General features: G+C 47.6%; 5 protein-coding genes across 5 annotated transcripts; 2 read left to right on the forward strand and 3 right to left on the reverse strand.

Annotated features, from left to right (window-relative positions):
- Positions 1-80: 80 nt before the first annotated feature.
- TRUGW13939_09923 (uncharacterized protein) lies at positions 81-2,613 on the reverse strand (the record flags this gene model as incomplete). Its single annotated transcript, XM_035493039.1, has 2 exons — positions 81-2,277; positions 2,333-2,613. 2 exons carry the CDS (start codon positions 2,611-2,613, stop codon positions 81-83), a joined length of 2,478 nt encoding a protein of 825 aa, XP_035348932.1.
- A 518-nt stretch (positions 2,614-3,131) lies between these two features.
- Positions 3,132-4,569, forward strand: TRUGW13939_09924 (uncharacterized protein; the record flags this gene model as incomplete). The annotated part of the gene is made up of 4 exons (XM_035493040.1): positions 3,132-3,241; positions 3,296-3,369; positions 3,431-3,631; positions 3,686-4,569. The coding sequence occupies 4 exons, from the start codon at positions 3,132-3,134 to the stop codon at positions 4,567-4,569; spliced, it is 1,269 nt and encodes a 422-aa protein (XP_035348933.1).
- A 545-nt stretch (positions 4,570-5,114) lies between these two features.
- On the reverse strand, positions 5,115-7,680 carry TRUGW13939_09925 (uncharacterized protein; the record flags this gene model as incomplete). The annotated part of the gene is made up of 3 exons (XM_035493041.1): positions 5,115-7,196; positions 7,273-7,384; positions 7,454-7,680. The coding sequence occupies 3 exons, from the start codon at positions 7,678-7,680 to the stop codon at positions 5,115-5,117; spliced, it is 2,421 nt and encodes an 806-aa protein (XP_035348934.1).
- A 1,632-nt stretch (positions 7,681-9,312) lies between these two features.
- TRUGW13939_09926 (uncharacterized protein) lies at positions 9,313-11,139 on the reverse strand (the record flags this gene model as incomplete). Its single annotated transcript, XM_035493042.1, has 3 exons — positions 9,313-10,616; positions 10,679-10,895; positions 10,957-11,139. 3 exons carry the CDS (start codon positions 11,137-11,139, stop codon positions 9,313-9,315), a joined length of 1,704 nt encoding a protein of 567 aa, XP_035348935.1.
- A 2,553-nt stretch (positions 11,140-13,692) lies between these two features.
- On the forward strand, positions 13,693-15,847 carry TRUGW13939_09927 (uncharacterized protein; the record flags this gene model as incomplete). The annotated part of the gene is made up of 5 exons (XM_035493043.1): positions 13,693-14,021; positions 14,080-14,575; positions 14,629-15,002; positions 15,067-15,327; positions 15,394-15,847. The coding sequence occupies 5 exons, from the start codon at positions 13,693-13,695 to the stop codon at positions 15,845-15,847; spliced, it is 1,914 nt and encodes a 637-aa protein (XP_035348936.1).
- Positions 15,848-16,137: the final 290 nt, after the last annotated feature.

The raw sequence follows: 16,137 nt of genomic DNA on the forward strand, positions 1-16,137 counted from the left end.
ATATTGTATTTCTCTTTTTATTATTAATGTATATTTGTATCCAAGTCCTAAAAATTTACCAATTCAATAGTATACGAAATTCACACGTGCAGAGGTGCAAGGCCGCTGGGAGAATCATAGAAATCTTTCAATTCATCGTCCAAATCCTCCAACTCGGTCTCGTTTGCCATGGTATCGGTTTCCTCGACTTCACTAACAGTAGCGGCAGTAGTAATAGTGGTACCAGCCGCTTTCGATTTGGCATCTTCCGGCGCGACAGATGTAGTAGGCTCTTCGGCATTCATGTTAGCCTCGCGAGGCAAATGAAAGGCGAGGAATCCAGTAGGAGCACGTTCAGCACGGTCCATGACTTCTTCCATGTACTTTTGTACTTCTGCCACGGGTTTCACAATGCGAGACAAGGGCTCGAGGGTGGCAGGTTTGCTGCTGTAGAAGCGCATTGTGAGGGGTTGGTAGTACTCTTTGAAATTGGAATCATCCTTTCTGGGGGTTCCTTCCTTTGCAGCATCGCCTTCCTTCGGTTTCCCATCCGTTGGTTGAGCCTCTTTATTGGCTGTGCCTGAGTCCTTGTTGTCTTGATCCTTTGGAGCTTCTTTCTCGGGAACAGGTGTCGATGGACCGGCGGTGTCAAGCTTCTCCTTCTCCTTATCTTTCTTTTTCGATTTAGAAGACTTGCTCTTGGACTTGGGAGGAATATCCGAGGGACTCTCTAGTGGAAACTTGGTATTGGAGTCGACTTTGCGTACAAGCAGAAAGGAAGCAATAAGTATTGTTCCTCCTGCTTGATATTCCAAAATAGAATATTCCGGGAATAAATAACGGTCTCCAGAGCCAGCATGACCGGAAGTGCTACTTCCATATGGCGTCAATGGCGATGTGAATTCAAAGACCACCGCTTTTATCGGGGGTTTGGGAGGCGGCTGTACGGGTGCAGATTGATAGTATGCACCCGGAGGGCCATATTGAGGCGTACTGCGCGCCTTTATAGGAGGTGGTCCCTGCTGATATGGAGGATGAGGGTATTGTTGATACTGTGGCGGGCCCATAGCATAGGGGCCGGGTTGGGGTGACTGGTTGGGTGGAAGAGGCCTTGGAGGAGCAGGAGCTACATTCGAAGATGGTGCTAAAGGTGCCGGCGCTGGGCTTGCCGATGAGTTGGGCCCCGGGGCTTTAGGCAGAGGTGTGCTGGCTGATGCAGCCGGCGCTGGAGTAGAGGTAGTAGCCCCGGGTTCCACCTTAACCTGTGTGACGGTATTATCGGCAGATTTCTCAGGGTCTGGGTTTGGGGTTGTTGATTGACTAGCGGCTGGATTAGACTGCGTCTCTGGCTTTGCACTGTTGTCTTTAATCGGAGTCTGTGCTTGGGATGACGCCTGTGGTTGCGGCTGTACTGGGGGTTCAGCAGATGCCGATGCTGGTGTCTTTTCTGATGTGGAGGCCGGTGTCGCGGGAGGTGCCGGTGCCGACGATCCTTCAGGCTGTGATGGTTGGGCTGGAGATTGCTGCGCGCCATTGGTCTGCGTATTGGGAGACTTGTTGTTTTGGGTTTGATTTGGCTGCGGTGTCGATTGTTGTTGCTGCGCCGACGGTGGTGGTGGTGGTGGCGGTTGCTGTTGCTGCTGCTGTTTCCTCTGCTGCTCCTCCCTCTGCCTAATGATCGCGTTCAATTCATCAATATGAGCCTGGAAAGTACGCAGTTGTTCTTGTGAGGCCTTGCTTGACGCCACAACTCTCATCAAGGCCTTTAACTCCGGGTTCGCAGCTGCTCTGGTCGCAAGCATCTGAATAACTGGGTCTGGACTTGGCTTCACAGGTTGTGGCGGAGGAGTTTGCGCTGGTGGCGGAGGCGGCTGTCGCTGCACCGGAGGGGGTTGTGGGGTTCTTGGTTGAGGATGAGGATGAGGATGAGGAAGCTGCTGCGGGTGAGGTGGAGGATAACCATAAGGAGGTGGTCTCATTTGATTTGGGGGTGCGTAATGTTGATATTGGTAGCCTTGTGGCGGTGGAGGGCCGTACTGAACAATATGCCGCTGCGGTGGAGGAATCTGCACGGGTGGTTTGGCGTTGGGATCCTTGACAGTATAAATCATTCCATCGAAGTGGTGTGGCTCTATGATGATTTTACAAGGTCCGATTTTGGCCATCGAGTCCTTTGGCGGATTTTTCCCTTCTATCTGTTCTCTCTTGGTCTTCTTTGGTTTCGTCCAATATCTCTCGAAGATACCATCGCTGAGCCATTTCTTTTTGGAGCGATCTAGGGAGATTAGTAGCACCGCACTGGAAGGGAATAATTAGTTTCAACAACATGGTATGGCTTTATAAAAATACACACCTTTCCGCGATAGATTGAAAGTCCTTGTTTGAACGTTGAGATGGCTGAGCCTTTGCCCTTGTTGGAAGAGCTTCTCCATCTTTTATTTTGGTAGGAAGAGGTTCCTCAACAGGCTCCGGTGTAGGCTCACGAACAGGCTCAGCAGCTGGCGACTGTGCGATAGCAGGTGTTGAAGTCTTCCTCCTCCTGGATGAATGGGCTTGCGGAGTAGCTTCGGAGACTCGTCGCTTTGCTGCGGGTTCTCGACGTTCGCGCGCAGGGAGTTTTCGCTTCTCCGCCATGGCGTTCGTCTGTCCGAAAGAGTTGTCGCCAAAGCGTGCCGTATTAACGGAATATATAGGTTGCTGTCGTTGATGTTGGTGCTGTTTTGTGTGGTTCAAGGAGGGAAATCTTTGCGCGTGTATGTATCGCGGAAGCCGCGACGGAGAGATGAATACTATTATTTAAGATTTGTTGCCAGGACATGTGATTTCGCGCTAGTGGTCGATGCGGTCCATGTTGACCTTTAAATCATCGACACAACTTTCAAATAATAATGTTTGCTTAATGATTGGTCTTTTATGAACCTGCATCTCTAGTTTTGGTGAGTTTTCCTTTGTCGTGTTTATCCATCCCTTTGGATGAGGAGATTAAACGGCCGGGTTTATGCGACCTGCATACGTCAGACTCTCAGAACGTCATCACTTTGCAAAACAAAAACATGACCAACCAAGGGGATACGCCCTTATCTATTTATTTTTAAAAATGCATTTTCAACTGCAGGCGCTGACTCTCATTCTAAGCAATCATTTCATTCGCCATGGTCGAATTTCTCCCTATATTTAAAAAGGCCTATTGGACTTTGGCCGCGGCCGGTCTTGTATATGTCTCATGGGTATACGCCATGACATATCCAAGCGTCCAACGATTGTATGTTGTATTCAACGTATCTGAATTTTTGAATACGTTGCTGATCTCGAAAAGTGCTCTGTATGCCCACAAAGTCAATCCGGCCATTTGGCAGGACGTGAACGATGTTGAGAACTTTGGGTTTCTAAGTAAGAAAGTTTGACGCAAATCAGTTCATTTTATATTGCTCATTAGTAACACTCTGCATAGGAACTCAAGTCCAGCCATTCCACTTGGTGACTCCCGATAATGAAACGCTGTACGGATGGCACATGCTCCCATTGCATCTTTGTAAGAAACATGAACAGCTTCTAGAAGAGAATTGGTCCAAGGGACCGGCAGAAGACTACAGCAAAACCAGTGCCTACAAGCTACTTGCCGAAGATCCAAATGCTCGAGTTGTTGTAAACTGTGAGTGGATCCGCTGCAATATTCAATACGTCCCAGTTCTAACCTTCCTACTAGTTCATGGCAATGCTTTACACCTGGGCTCGATGGTCCGCCCAGAGATGTATCGTATGGCTCTTGGAATTTCAACCCCAGAAAACCCGGTGCATGTCTTTGCCCTCGATTACAGAGGATATGGAAACTCCACAGGGTCTCCGACAGAGGAAGGGCTCATCACTGACGGACTGACGCTTCTGAACAAGCTCACTTCTGCACCTTTATCCATTCCTCCCTCACGTATTGTGATCTCAGGCCTAAGTCTTGGCACTGCTGTGACATCTGCGGTTGCAGAACGCTTTGCCTTCGGTGCACCTGAGTCAGCTGTAATCCAGCCAGCTCTGAAAGATCCCGAGCCCTTTGCGGGCATCGTCCTATTAGCATCGTTCAGTAACCTTCGCAGTCTTATTGACTCATACAGCTTTTTTGGACTGACCCCCCCGATGCTTTCGCCTTTGATCGGCTATCCTCAAGTCCAGCAATGGGTCTTGTCACGCATCGTTGATACCTGGAAATCCAATTCCCGGCTAGCACGACTCACTGGATTAAAACCTCAAAACACAGAATCCGATGCCCGCCATGCTGAGAAGGGTGTGGATATCACGATAATCCACGCCAGGAATGATAGGGAGATCCCTTGGCGAGAAGGATTCACAAACTGGAAATCAGCTACTGGAATAAAAAGCTCGAATGACGAACCCACAGAAGGCAAAATAATTCACAAACGGGTCGCCGAGCACGGTTTGACAGAGACCAAGGTTTGGGAAAAGGAGATCCCAAGCGCCTACTCCAAGACCAAACAGGTGAAACGAGTGCGGTGGGAGAAGGTTGGATTTGGTGGTCATGACCGCGTGGGCACTTATTCGGTGGCTGCACTTGCTATTTTGCGCTCATTTGAAGAGTAAGATGGTGCCATTTCAAGTTTTTATAGAGGGATTTGGTAGTTGGTTTTGTAAAGATATAAGATAGAATATTGATAGTTCACGAATGAAATCTCTATTTGGACCCTGTTCTTTAGGCAGTATCACTTTTCCTTTCATTTTCTGACTTTTTAGTATATCATACATGCTTGCTAATATTGGCGTCCTAGTTGAGGGCAGAAGAACCCTCTTTCGAGACAAAGTAATTTATGCCGACAGAAATTTCGAATAAGAGGAGAGATGATGATATGAGGTAATAAAATAGATAAAACAAAACACCATTCCAAAAATTTTTATTCTTCAAATATACATGGTAGAGAAAAAAAGTATCACGTTCCCCGACGTATGCACGACGATGGAGAAAAGTGACATAATGGGGGTTCTAATAATGTTTGATATAAAGACAGGTGTCGCGAAGCGAATAAGGTCCAACTTGAGAGTGTCGTCGGATGATAATCATTAGTTCGGTAAAAAAATGCCGAAGTTGGAAGTTTTTTTGATAGCTGTCACACAGTTTTCTTTTTTTTTGTTTACTTCTTGTGACGGTCTGCCTGGGCCTTGAGGTATTTCTGAATCAGCTCCTTCTGCAGCTGACCAGGGGCCTTTTCGTAGTGACTGAATTCCATGGTATATTCGCCTTTGCCTTGAGTGGCAGCACGTAGGTGGCTACTGAAGCCGAACATGCCGTTCAAACTGCAATCAGCAAAGACGGTGAACTCGTCAACACCAACCTCACTGTCGTTGATGGTGGCGTTGCGTTTGTTCAAAAGACCGATAACGTCACCCTGGAACTCGATAGGAGCGGTAACAACGGTCTTCATGAGGGGCTCCAAGACAGATGGATTACTCTCCATAAAGGCCTTACGGAAAGCTTGTTGCGTGGCATTCTTGAAAGACATTTCAGAGGAATCAGTCATATGGGTGGCTCCGTCGTTGATGACCATTGTCGTTCCCAGGACCTTATGTCCGATAAGAGGACCCTTTTCAGTCGAGAGATTGAATCCCTTCTCACAAGCGAACAGGAACTTTTCAGAGATAGAGCCACCGACAATCTGCTCTGCAAATTTGTTCTCTTCCAAAGAACCAGAGGGCTCCATATAGCCAACAACACGAGCGTAATCACCAGGTCCTCCACTTTGCTTCTTCAACAAGTGGTCGAACTCGATTCGGTTGCCAATCGTCTCACGATAAGCGACCTGGGGCTGTCCAGTCTCGCAGTCGACTTTGTATTCACGACGCATACGCTCAACGTAGATATCGAGATGCAATTCTCCCATTCCAGAAATAATGGTTTGTTCACTCTCGGTATCGTACGCCACGCGGAATGTCGGATCCTCACGTTGGAATCGAGCCATGGCTTTGGAGAAGTTTGCCGAGTCCTTGTTGTTCTTCGGTTTGATAGAAAGGGAGATGACAGGCTCAGGAACGAACATGGAGGACATACTGTAGGCAAGTTGTCCGTCGGTGAAGGTATCACCAGAGGCGCACTCGACACCAAATACAGCACAAATCTCACCGGCACCTATTTCTTGCACTTCTTCCATTTCGTTAGAGTGCATACGTACGATACGTGGGATTTTAACTTTCTTGTCGTTTCGGGCGTTGAAGACATTCAATCCCTTGCGGAGAGTACCCTGGTAAACACGGATGTACGTGAGCTGGCCAAAGTTGCTCTCTTCAAGCTTGAAAGCCAACCCAACAAATGGTTGGGAGCCGTATGGCAACAGTTTCACTTGGGCCTCCTTGCGCTTCTGGTCGAGAGCCAAGTTGGTTACTTCGGACGGATTGGGAAGATAGTCGCAAACGCCGTCAAGCATGGGTTGGATAGACTTGTCAGCCAATGCAGAACCCATGAATACAGGGCTGAATTTGAGGGAGATGGTAGCGCGGCGGATGGCAGCCTTGATTTGCTCTGGTGTTGGTACTCGTTCATCCAGGAAAATCTCGGCTATTTCATCGTCAACATCGGCGAGAGTCTCGATAAGAACCCGTCTTCTCTCCTCCGCAATGCCTTTGACGTTCTCCGGGATTTCGTCTGTTTCTCTGATCGTTTCTCCTCGGGGGCCATCATTGTAGATAGCTTTCATGCGAATCAAATCCACCACACCCTGGAACTCATCCTCAGCTCCGATAGGAACTTGCACAGCAGCGGCGGGGAGTTTCAGCTTGTTGTTGATTTGGTCAATCGCTTTGAATGGGTTGGCGCCCATGCGGTCCATTTTGTTGACGAAGGAAATTCGGGGAACATTGTAACGCTTCATTTGCCGGTCGACAGTTATGGTTTGCGACTGAACACCAGATACAGCACAGAGAATCATGACGGCACCGTCAAGCACGCGGAGAGCTCGCTCGACCTCGATGGTGAAGTCGATATGGCCGGGAGTATCAATCAAGTTGAAGTGATACTTTTCATCCTTGCCATCTTCCCTTTTCACCCAGTCGCAAAATGTGGCAGCAGATTGGATAGTAATACCCTTTTCACGCTCCAGGTCCATGGAATCCATTTTCGCGCCAACGCTATCCCGACCACGAACTTCGTGAATAGAATTGATACGACCAGTGTAGAAGAGGACACGTTCCGTTGCTGTTGTTTTTCCGCTGTCGATATGGGCCTGTTCACTGAACGTAAGAATATTGCTAGGGAAAAAGCCAATGTCTATTTCGGCCGTGGGATACTATCGGACATACGGCAATTCCAATATTTCTAACTTTCGAAAGACGTTGCCATTCCTTCGGATCCAAGTTTTGAATAATAGTGTCCTGAGAAAGAGCTTCGGGGTCTGCTGCGGCTTTTTCGAGTCTGTTTTGCACTCTTGTTAGTAGCTTTTTTTTTTTTCAATCGATTCAATCGAGGATCAAGAAAACGTACACTGTTGCCGTTGCTGTCGAAGCGTTTCTCTTCTGATACCATTGTTTATTCAATAACGATGTTGTCTGGCGATAGCTCAATGGCATGGCACTGAAGCCAGACGCCGGCGAAGCAGCGCATCGCAACACATTCTGACTCTGCGATCGCGGTAATCTCACCGGTGTCGATCTGGAAAGATTCGAAAAAGCCCGAATCTGGGATGATCGCATAAGAGTATGCGGCCTCATCGCTGATTGACACGTCTTGAACCTTTTTTCCTTTTCTTGTGCGCGTGCTCGCTGAATGAAAACAAACCGTTAATTGGCTTTTGGCCAGGCGCGGAAGCTCTGCATATGTATGCAAATAAAAAAAAAGTTCGGAGATAGGGACGGCACGTGATTTCTCCGCAAGAGTCAACAACCAGGGGTCAGCCAGTCAGAGGGAAGCGTTATATTTACGCGTTCGACTGGGCTTGTTGAGGTGTTTGAGATTAAGCCTTTGCTTGTAGATAATTAACTGGTATATACAAGTGTGATAGAACTGTACATAACGCGTCCCGAGCGTTTTGGCGAGGAAATATCGCCGGTTTAAGTATGATGTATATGAGAATTTCATTGCGAAAGGAATAATACATTCGAACCGCCAATAAAAGACAAGAGAGACCAAACGCCCAGATTCCCAGTAATCTACATTCTGTAGAAGAAATGGCCTTGTTGAGTCCGTCCAAAAGGAGCCTTCTCGTTCAAGACGGCCCGCAACAAGTTATTGTACAAAATCCAATCCTTATAGACGAGCTACCTTGCCCCGAAATATCAAACTGCTGAGATAGTATATTGACCATGAATATCGCTGTATTGTTGTTCATACGGAGCAATTCGCGTCGCAAAATTCGAGGATGCCGTCAAAATCTATTTTCCTTGCCGTTGCTTGTGTTTTGGGTTTTTCGAGCTGTCACACGTCTTCTGTTAGCTATGTGCATCCCAAATAAAATATTGCTATAAACTTACCAGATGATGTAAACCCTGTTCTTCCGACGTACAGGCTACACAATTGTTAGAAAATCCCCCAATATAAACTGCACCAAGTTTCGCCACGTTTATGCGGCGAAGAAGGAAGAAAAACTCACTTTACATCCATCACAAAGCCTCTTAACTGACGATCTCGTTTTCATTCCTCTCGTTTGTGACAATAGGTAGGTTGTGGATGCAGTTGTTGGAGCTTTGGCCGTTTCGAAGCGGGCCTTTGAGCGGAGGGCCATGATGCTACTTATTGTCCATGGCGATGTCTTCAGTTGTGAAAATGATCGAGTCACATTGTTCATCGCATTTCGGTAAAGAGGCGAGATTATGGATCGGCGGAGAGAGCGAAGGCGCCCCTCGGCTGTGAATATTGAGCGGAGGGACAACATCGCCGCTTTCGATCGGAGAAGCGCAATGAAGAAATATAAACAATCAATTTAGACTCCTTATTTTGGGTAGTCAATGGCAAAGAAAAACGAAATGTGTGCGCTGGGTTTTCCAGCAGAATCGCCGAGCTGGTCAATTGCAGTTGCAACAGTCAAAAATCTTGAGGTTATTCTGCCACAATCGCACCCGCACTCGTCACGTGATCAATTTGTACTTATGACTGAAGATGTTTTAAGAATTAATCACGCAAATAATAACATTTGTAATAGTGAAATTATGGGATCGAAATAATTTAAGGACTCTTATCTGTTTCGCCCCTTCAACATATTACAAAAATAACTATACTACAGTATCACATCCTTCAATAACGCCATTAACCTTCCTTTCACCTCAGCCTGAGCCTGTTATGGTATTCTATCATCATCGCTTGAAAAGCCCAAACGTCGTAAATACATCTGAAAACATTGACTTAACTTAGTCCTGACGCAAAAACATCTTGTATGTGGGGGAATTTGTGCAATCTTCGTATGGGTATCCCAGGTCATTAAGGAAGGAAGTGAGTTCCGCGTCCTCTGAAACCGGGCATTGAATACCTGCTAGCACCCGACCAACATCTCCGCCGTGATTGCGGTAATGGAAGAGAGTGATGTTGTGAGTTGGGCGAAGATGGGTGAGGAACTTCTGCAGCGCACCGGGCCTCTCGGGGAACTGGAACATGAACAATCGTTCATCTTGCACGCCACTTGGGCCGCCGACCAAATAGCGAATATGAGTTTTGGCAAGTTCGTCGTCGCTGAGGTCAGACGCTGACATGCCGGCCTTTTCCAGTCCGGCGAAGATATTCTCGAGTTCGTGGGCCCGTGTCGACGCAGGCAAGGAGATTCCCATGAGAACGTTAGCCACGTCTTGACGGGAGAGACGGTAGTTGAAGCCAGTAATCGCGTGAGGTGCAATAATGTCTATCAATGCAGCATAGGCACCGGGTCGCTCCGGAATAGCGACACTCAGTAAGGCTTCCTTTTTCTCACCAAGCGCAGCTCGCTCTGCAACGAATCTGAGGCGATCAAAGTCCATATTTGCACCTGAAGTCACAGCAACTAGCTCCCTGTTTGTGTTGGGGTCGGGGTTGATGGCGACGTATTTCTTCAAGCCGGCCAAAGCAAGGGCTCCAGCTGGCTCAAGGACAGACCGTGTATCTTCAAAGACATCCTTGATCGCAGCACATATTTCGTCGGTCGTCACTTGGATGATGTCGTCAACTACGTCGCGACAAATACGGAATGTTTCCTCGCCGACAAGTTTCACGGCGGCACCGTCGGCAAAAAGCCCGACCTCTTTCAGCATGACTCGTTCACCCTTTTGTAGTGATTGGACCATTGCATTGGCATCGAATGTCTCAACACCAATGATTTTGACATGAGGTGCAATACGCTTGATGTAGGCGCCAACCCCGGCAATAAGTCCACCACCACCGATACAACAGAATACGGCCTCCAAGTTCTGCAGCTTAGCCTGGCGTACAACCTCCATTCCGATAGTACCTTGGCCTGCAATAACGTAAGGGTCATCAAATGGCGGGATACTGGTCAGGTTGTGTAACTTTTCGAGCCTGTGGGCTTCTTCTTTCGCACCGTCGAAATCGTTACCGTGGAGGACGACGCTACCACCCAAACGAGAGACATTTAGATGCTTAATTGCTGGTGTTCCAGAAGGCATCACAATAGTAGCAGGTATCTTCAATTTCCGGGCCGAGTATGCGACGCCTTGAGCGTGATTACCTGGTCCATCCCTTGATTAGCACATGGATCTTTCAATCCTATTATACGCTGGCCACACTCACCAGCAGAGCACGCAATGACTCCCTTCCAGCGCTGGTTACTGCTCAAATGTGCCATCTTATTGTACGCTCCGCGCAGCTTGAAACTGAAAACCGGCAACAAGTCCTCTCGCTTGAGTAGCACCTTGCATTCTAAGCGGTTGCTAAGATTGGCCGCGTGCTGTAGAGGTGTTTCTTCGATGACATCGTAGACGCGCGAGGTAAGAATCAACCGAAGGTACTAGATTAGTGAGAATTGTGAGTCTCCGGACGACAACGGATGGTAAATGGTCAAGTCATACATCGGGGTAGCCAGAGGGCAAAACAAAATCTTCTGGGACTTGGGAGTTCTGAGATTGGTTGATAGCTCTTTCCAATCGAGTGGCAGGAGGCGTTGGGGCAGCAGTGTACTCGGTCATAGAGAGACCGTTCAGATGAGGTCTGGGCGGAGGAGTCAACGGAGGGCCGCTGGCTTCTGCGGTCATGGCTGCAATTTTTTTTTTCCGCTCGCAAAGTAAGAAAGGCTGCAAATATACAGAGTCGATTGCAATGCTATTTTCGACTCAGACGATGGGTATTTTCTGCGATTGATAGAAAAGTAAGCAAGGGCGCGGCGCGAGCGTGAGCGGTGGGAGAATTATCTCGTATCACTATTTTTCGGGGAGAGTAGAGTAAGCTCCGGTGCCGGCAATAAACTTTTTTACGTCAGCAACCCTAAGGCCTAGCCCTAACCAGCTATCTTATCAATGGGTTGCAGCATCTTTTCAACATAAAAGAACTACTATTTCCATTTTCATATAGTATCTAGGGTCAAGTCGAAATAATATTATCAAGATGGGTTAGGGGTAGAAAATACCAGGCTAAATAAGGGCCCAACAGTGACCACTTGCAGTGCATCGGCTAGAGAAGTGGCACATTATTCGAGATATTCCTAACAGCGCCATACTTCGTGTTTGAAGTTTTTTGTATAGAATATTTCTAGAGTGATGATATCTGAAATCCGTTAGATCAGTTCCAGCGATGTCAACTAGCCGCGAGTTGACACCTGGAGGAATAGTTTCGCATTGAATGGTAAAACTGCCAGGTAAAACTATCTTGGGCATATTTTTATAAACCTTCATCGTTGGATGGAAGCAGTTCCTTAATCAAAGGACATTTAGCTGGGGTGTGATACAAAACGTTAAATGTAAGAAGGGTGATGAGGGGCCCTGAAGGAATGCATATCCTGCGGTTAGCAAATACCCCTAGCTTGTTTAGAAAAATTCTCCCTTGTTAGTTTATTTGAGTATTGAAGAAAATCTCAACTATACTGGCATATCAGTTCCTTCCTATAGGTGCTCAAATACATTGATAATTACGGAAATTTGATTCCCATAAATATTTGTCACTATAAAACAATCTCTGTCGTCTGTGCGTCGTTTCAACAGACCAGGTGACGCGCCCTTCTACAAAATTGTTCATAGAGCTAAGAGAAAATAAAAAGTTAATATAGTAGAGACGTTCAACGTCTGATGGAGTAAATAATCGGATCACATGTGGTTCCTTCTGGCCATCTTTCCAGACCTTAAGATGCCAACATGAGGCCTAGCCGCCGAGAACAGTGGATATGTTATCAATTAGCTATAAAACCAAAAATATTCAAACGTCAGATCCGCATCATTATTATGCAGGAATATTGCATCAGCCAATTACGTCCGTAGTTAATTCACTCGCTAGTACTAGTGATTAGCCTTGAGTTTATCACGATTCCCAGTTTCGGGCTGATCTACACCGAATCAATCAATCAAGATGACGACCACTAGAAACGCCAAGATCAAGTTGAAATGAAAAAAGGGTTCTGCCCATTTTTCTTCAAGGCTGGCCAGGATCTATAGTCTTGTTGTGCCAACCGAGTGCCTAGGAACAGGCCCGGTGTTTCGTATCCGAGTAATTCCACTAATCGGCTCACCCACCCCTCTTTGAATCGGATTGCCAGGTACTAAGGAACTAATTAGTGTCGCTTCTACCCCGTACCCCGTTGGGCCATATCGTATCGTATTAATCGTCTGTCGATCCCAGAGTCCAGAAGGAGGTAGAATTACCAGAATAGGGAGCACTGCCAGAAGCGAGGCCGCATTTTACCCGGCAATTTGCGTGCAGCCACTAAGGCGCAGGAACTGGGCTGCCAAGACGGATAAGTGGGGAGAAATATGGACCCCCGAGACTAACTTTAAACTCCCGAAACGGACCGGCAGAACCAATGATCGTTGGATTCTCGGGCGGGGGCCCCACACCAAGCGGCTTTTGGCAGTCTTGATCCGGATTTGTGCACCGTGTATTCCGTGTTTTCCACGTTTCCCCCGCAATTGTTGCGCGGTGTTTTTGGAATAGATCACCGCCGCCAACCCAAAAAAAGTGCCGACATTGTGCATGCAGCATGCAATACCACCAAGCAAATTATTGCGAAGGTGAGAAACGGCCTAGAAACGCTGGTCTCCTCCACATCGGAACAAGTCTGAAGAAGGCGCCAAACATATACGCGAGATGAGGTTTTCCCTCTAGTACTCTATCCGCCCAAGCCTATTGGGTCAGGCAGGCCCCAGGTTGAACGGCCTTCCTTAGCGTACTTCGTAAGACAGGTTATTAACCGGGCACCCCGCAATCCAAGGCAACCCTCCCAGAAGGATCTACAAGTTCCATGTGAATAATTAGCCCTTGGCGAAAGAAGTTCTCGCCGCCCCTGGCATAAATAGGATATAAAGCCGCATGACAACCTGCAAGGGAAATTGGACTGATTCCCTTTTGTCCGGCGCCTTCCACCACACACCGGGTAAAGGCTAGATCTATCTGCTGACCCTGATATTTACCCGCCGCTTCCCCAGATGATCTTGAGTTGTCCTCTCCACACTCTGACCTCCTATTGTTGTCAATCTCCCGCAGCCATGTCCCACTTCATGCTCCGTGCCAGGTTTTAAAGATCAGGGAGAGTACAACTGGAGATCGTTGGAGATTGGATGGCCTATTGGGATCTCAAACCCTCGACGGCGCACTTTGTCTCAATGGCGACCGTCACAGACGATTCTCTACAGCAGTTTCTCCAAGGTGCTGACGCTGACAGCCAGCCGTCTGATACTGCTGTTCTTTCCGTGTTAGCCATCGGTTCTAGCTCAGATAGCGCTGGCGAGATGAGCCGCTGCAAGATGGAGACTGGTGCGGTTCGAAGGCGTCCTGCCCCTCGTGGTACTGCAGCCTATCCTCGCAAACGAGCAAACAGAGCTTGTCAAGTCTGCAGAGCTCGCAGGACGAAGTGCGACAACAAGAAACCATCATGTTCGTTCTGTGAGAAAGTTGGTGCCAAGTGCATCACAACTCCAACCGATCTATCATCGTATGTTTACTTCCATGGACAACGCGATAGACGAAAGTTGTACTAAATGTAAAAACAGGTTTGATCCTGCTAGCCTGGCAATTTTGGACCGCTTGGAACAACTCGAACAAATAATCCGTGAGAAATCAACAGAATCCGTTCCACCACCACCACCACCACCACCAGCCCCTGCTACCCTTCCCTCTGTTGACGAGGACTTTGATTTAAGCTACGGATCACCTGCCCCTGATTTACATTTTGGGCCGGATTTTAGTACGGTCACTATCGAGACAGTCCTCGCATGGGACGTATTTCGGAGCCGCTTTGATTCCCAACGGGAACTGAAAGCTCTCCTTAAAGAGGCTGAACTGCCTCCTTCCCCCATTGTCTCCCCAGTGGGGGAGACGATTCCATTGATCAACAGTTTGGAGCTGGGGTCTTGTAATAGACTGCTGGACAGTTTTTTAACTTGCGTCCACATTGCTAATCCAATCTTGGACGTCGAGCTAGTTCGTGGATATGTGAACCATGCCTGTCTGCATGGAGTCGGCTGGGACGCAGCATCATGTTTAGTGGTTGGTTCTCTTGATGAGCGGCACCGTATGAAGCTAACCAATGACTTTTTAAGCTCCTAGTTTGCGCCCTAGGGTCAATTGCGGAAACATTCCATGACCTTCATGGACATACATCTCTTATGACACGAAATTTCCCAAGTTTTAGTCTTGCCAGAGCGTTCTTTGAGGCTTCACAAAAGCGCATCGGGCTCCTTTTACGTGGAAGCGGAGTTTTGGAGGCACAGTGCTTCTTTTACTCTGGGGTCTACCTCATGACCATCCAACAGCCAATGGATGCATGGAGACATTTTGTTCAGGCTGCTGCCATTTCACAGGGCTTTGATTTTCCAAAAAAGCCGTATACGATAGAGATGCTAATTAGCGATGAGGAGCGGCGGGAACGAGCTGCTCAAGAGAGTATTTACTGGACGTGTTTCAAGTCTGAACTGTAAGTCTTTAGCTTCCGAGAGGGAACCAAAAAAAAAAGGAACAGTGTGGTTTACTGTTTGCAGAGAAGTTCGTATGGAGCTGTCCTTGCCGGGTTTCGGTCTGCAGGATCTGTCCTATCCCAGTTCATTTCCTAGCCCACCATCAGACGACCTGGCACAAGACTCTACACATGCATGGTACTACTATCTTGCCGAGATTGCGTTGCGCCGACTCGCAAATCGCATTTTATACAATCTTTTCCGAAACCAGGACAAGGGCCGATTTCCTCATATTAGAGAAATGATTGAATCAACCGCCGTGTTCGAAGCGCAGGCTAGCGAGTGGTAAGTTAATATCAACATTCTTCATCCACCAGTTTCTGTTACTATAACTAACGTATGACACAACAGGGTGGGCTCGCTTCCGCCCATATTCTCACTTCAGACACCCGAAGAAGACGACGACGTGCTCAAATTCGTCCTTCGCGGGCATCTCCTCGACTGTTATGAGTGGATGTATTTCCCTTTTATGACCGAGACAATCAATTATGGTCGTCGAGGCCCGATTATTGATGAATACACCCGAAAGGGTCTCCAGATGTGCGTTGACCGCATCCGCAAGAACGAGCCGGGTTTCCAGCATCGTCACCACGGCGCATGGCTAATGCTGCGTACGTGTACGCGAAGCGCTTTGATTTTGCTTGCTGCCTGTCACAGTCAGATAGTGCATGACCTGATGCCGGAAGGCTGGAAAGAAGCTGTTGTCAGTGCTATGAGCATGCTGCGGTTTTGGGAAGATGAGGTTGGCGATGCTCGCAATCGTCTTCAAATCCTGACCGTCTTGATGGCGGAAGTAGGCTGGTAAGCTGATATGAGAAATGATCCGAGTAAAAAAAAAAAGTGTGCTTTCTTTTCTTTCCATTTGTCAGATGAGATGAAAATTGCTATCATGGTGATGTTCCAACATTGTGCCTTGGATCACATTGCGTATTGAGTACGGGGCCTGCTGGGCGGGTGTTGACATTTTCTTTTTAGGAACATGTATATATTATCTTCTCCTTGGACTGTACATCTTTTTTTTATTATCTTTTACTCAAATATGATATGACCTGAATATGACTTGGCTAGCCTGTTAAATGCATCAACGTTTTATGT

Source organism: Talaromyces rugulosus, chromosome V, assembly GCF_013368755.1.
Source record: "Talaromyces rugulosus chromosome V, complete sequence".
Lineage (NCBI taxonomy): Eukaryota > Fungi > Ascomycota > Eurotiomycetes > Eurotiales > Trichocomaceae > Talaromyces > Talaromyces rugulosus.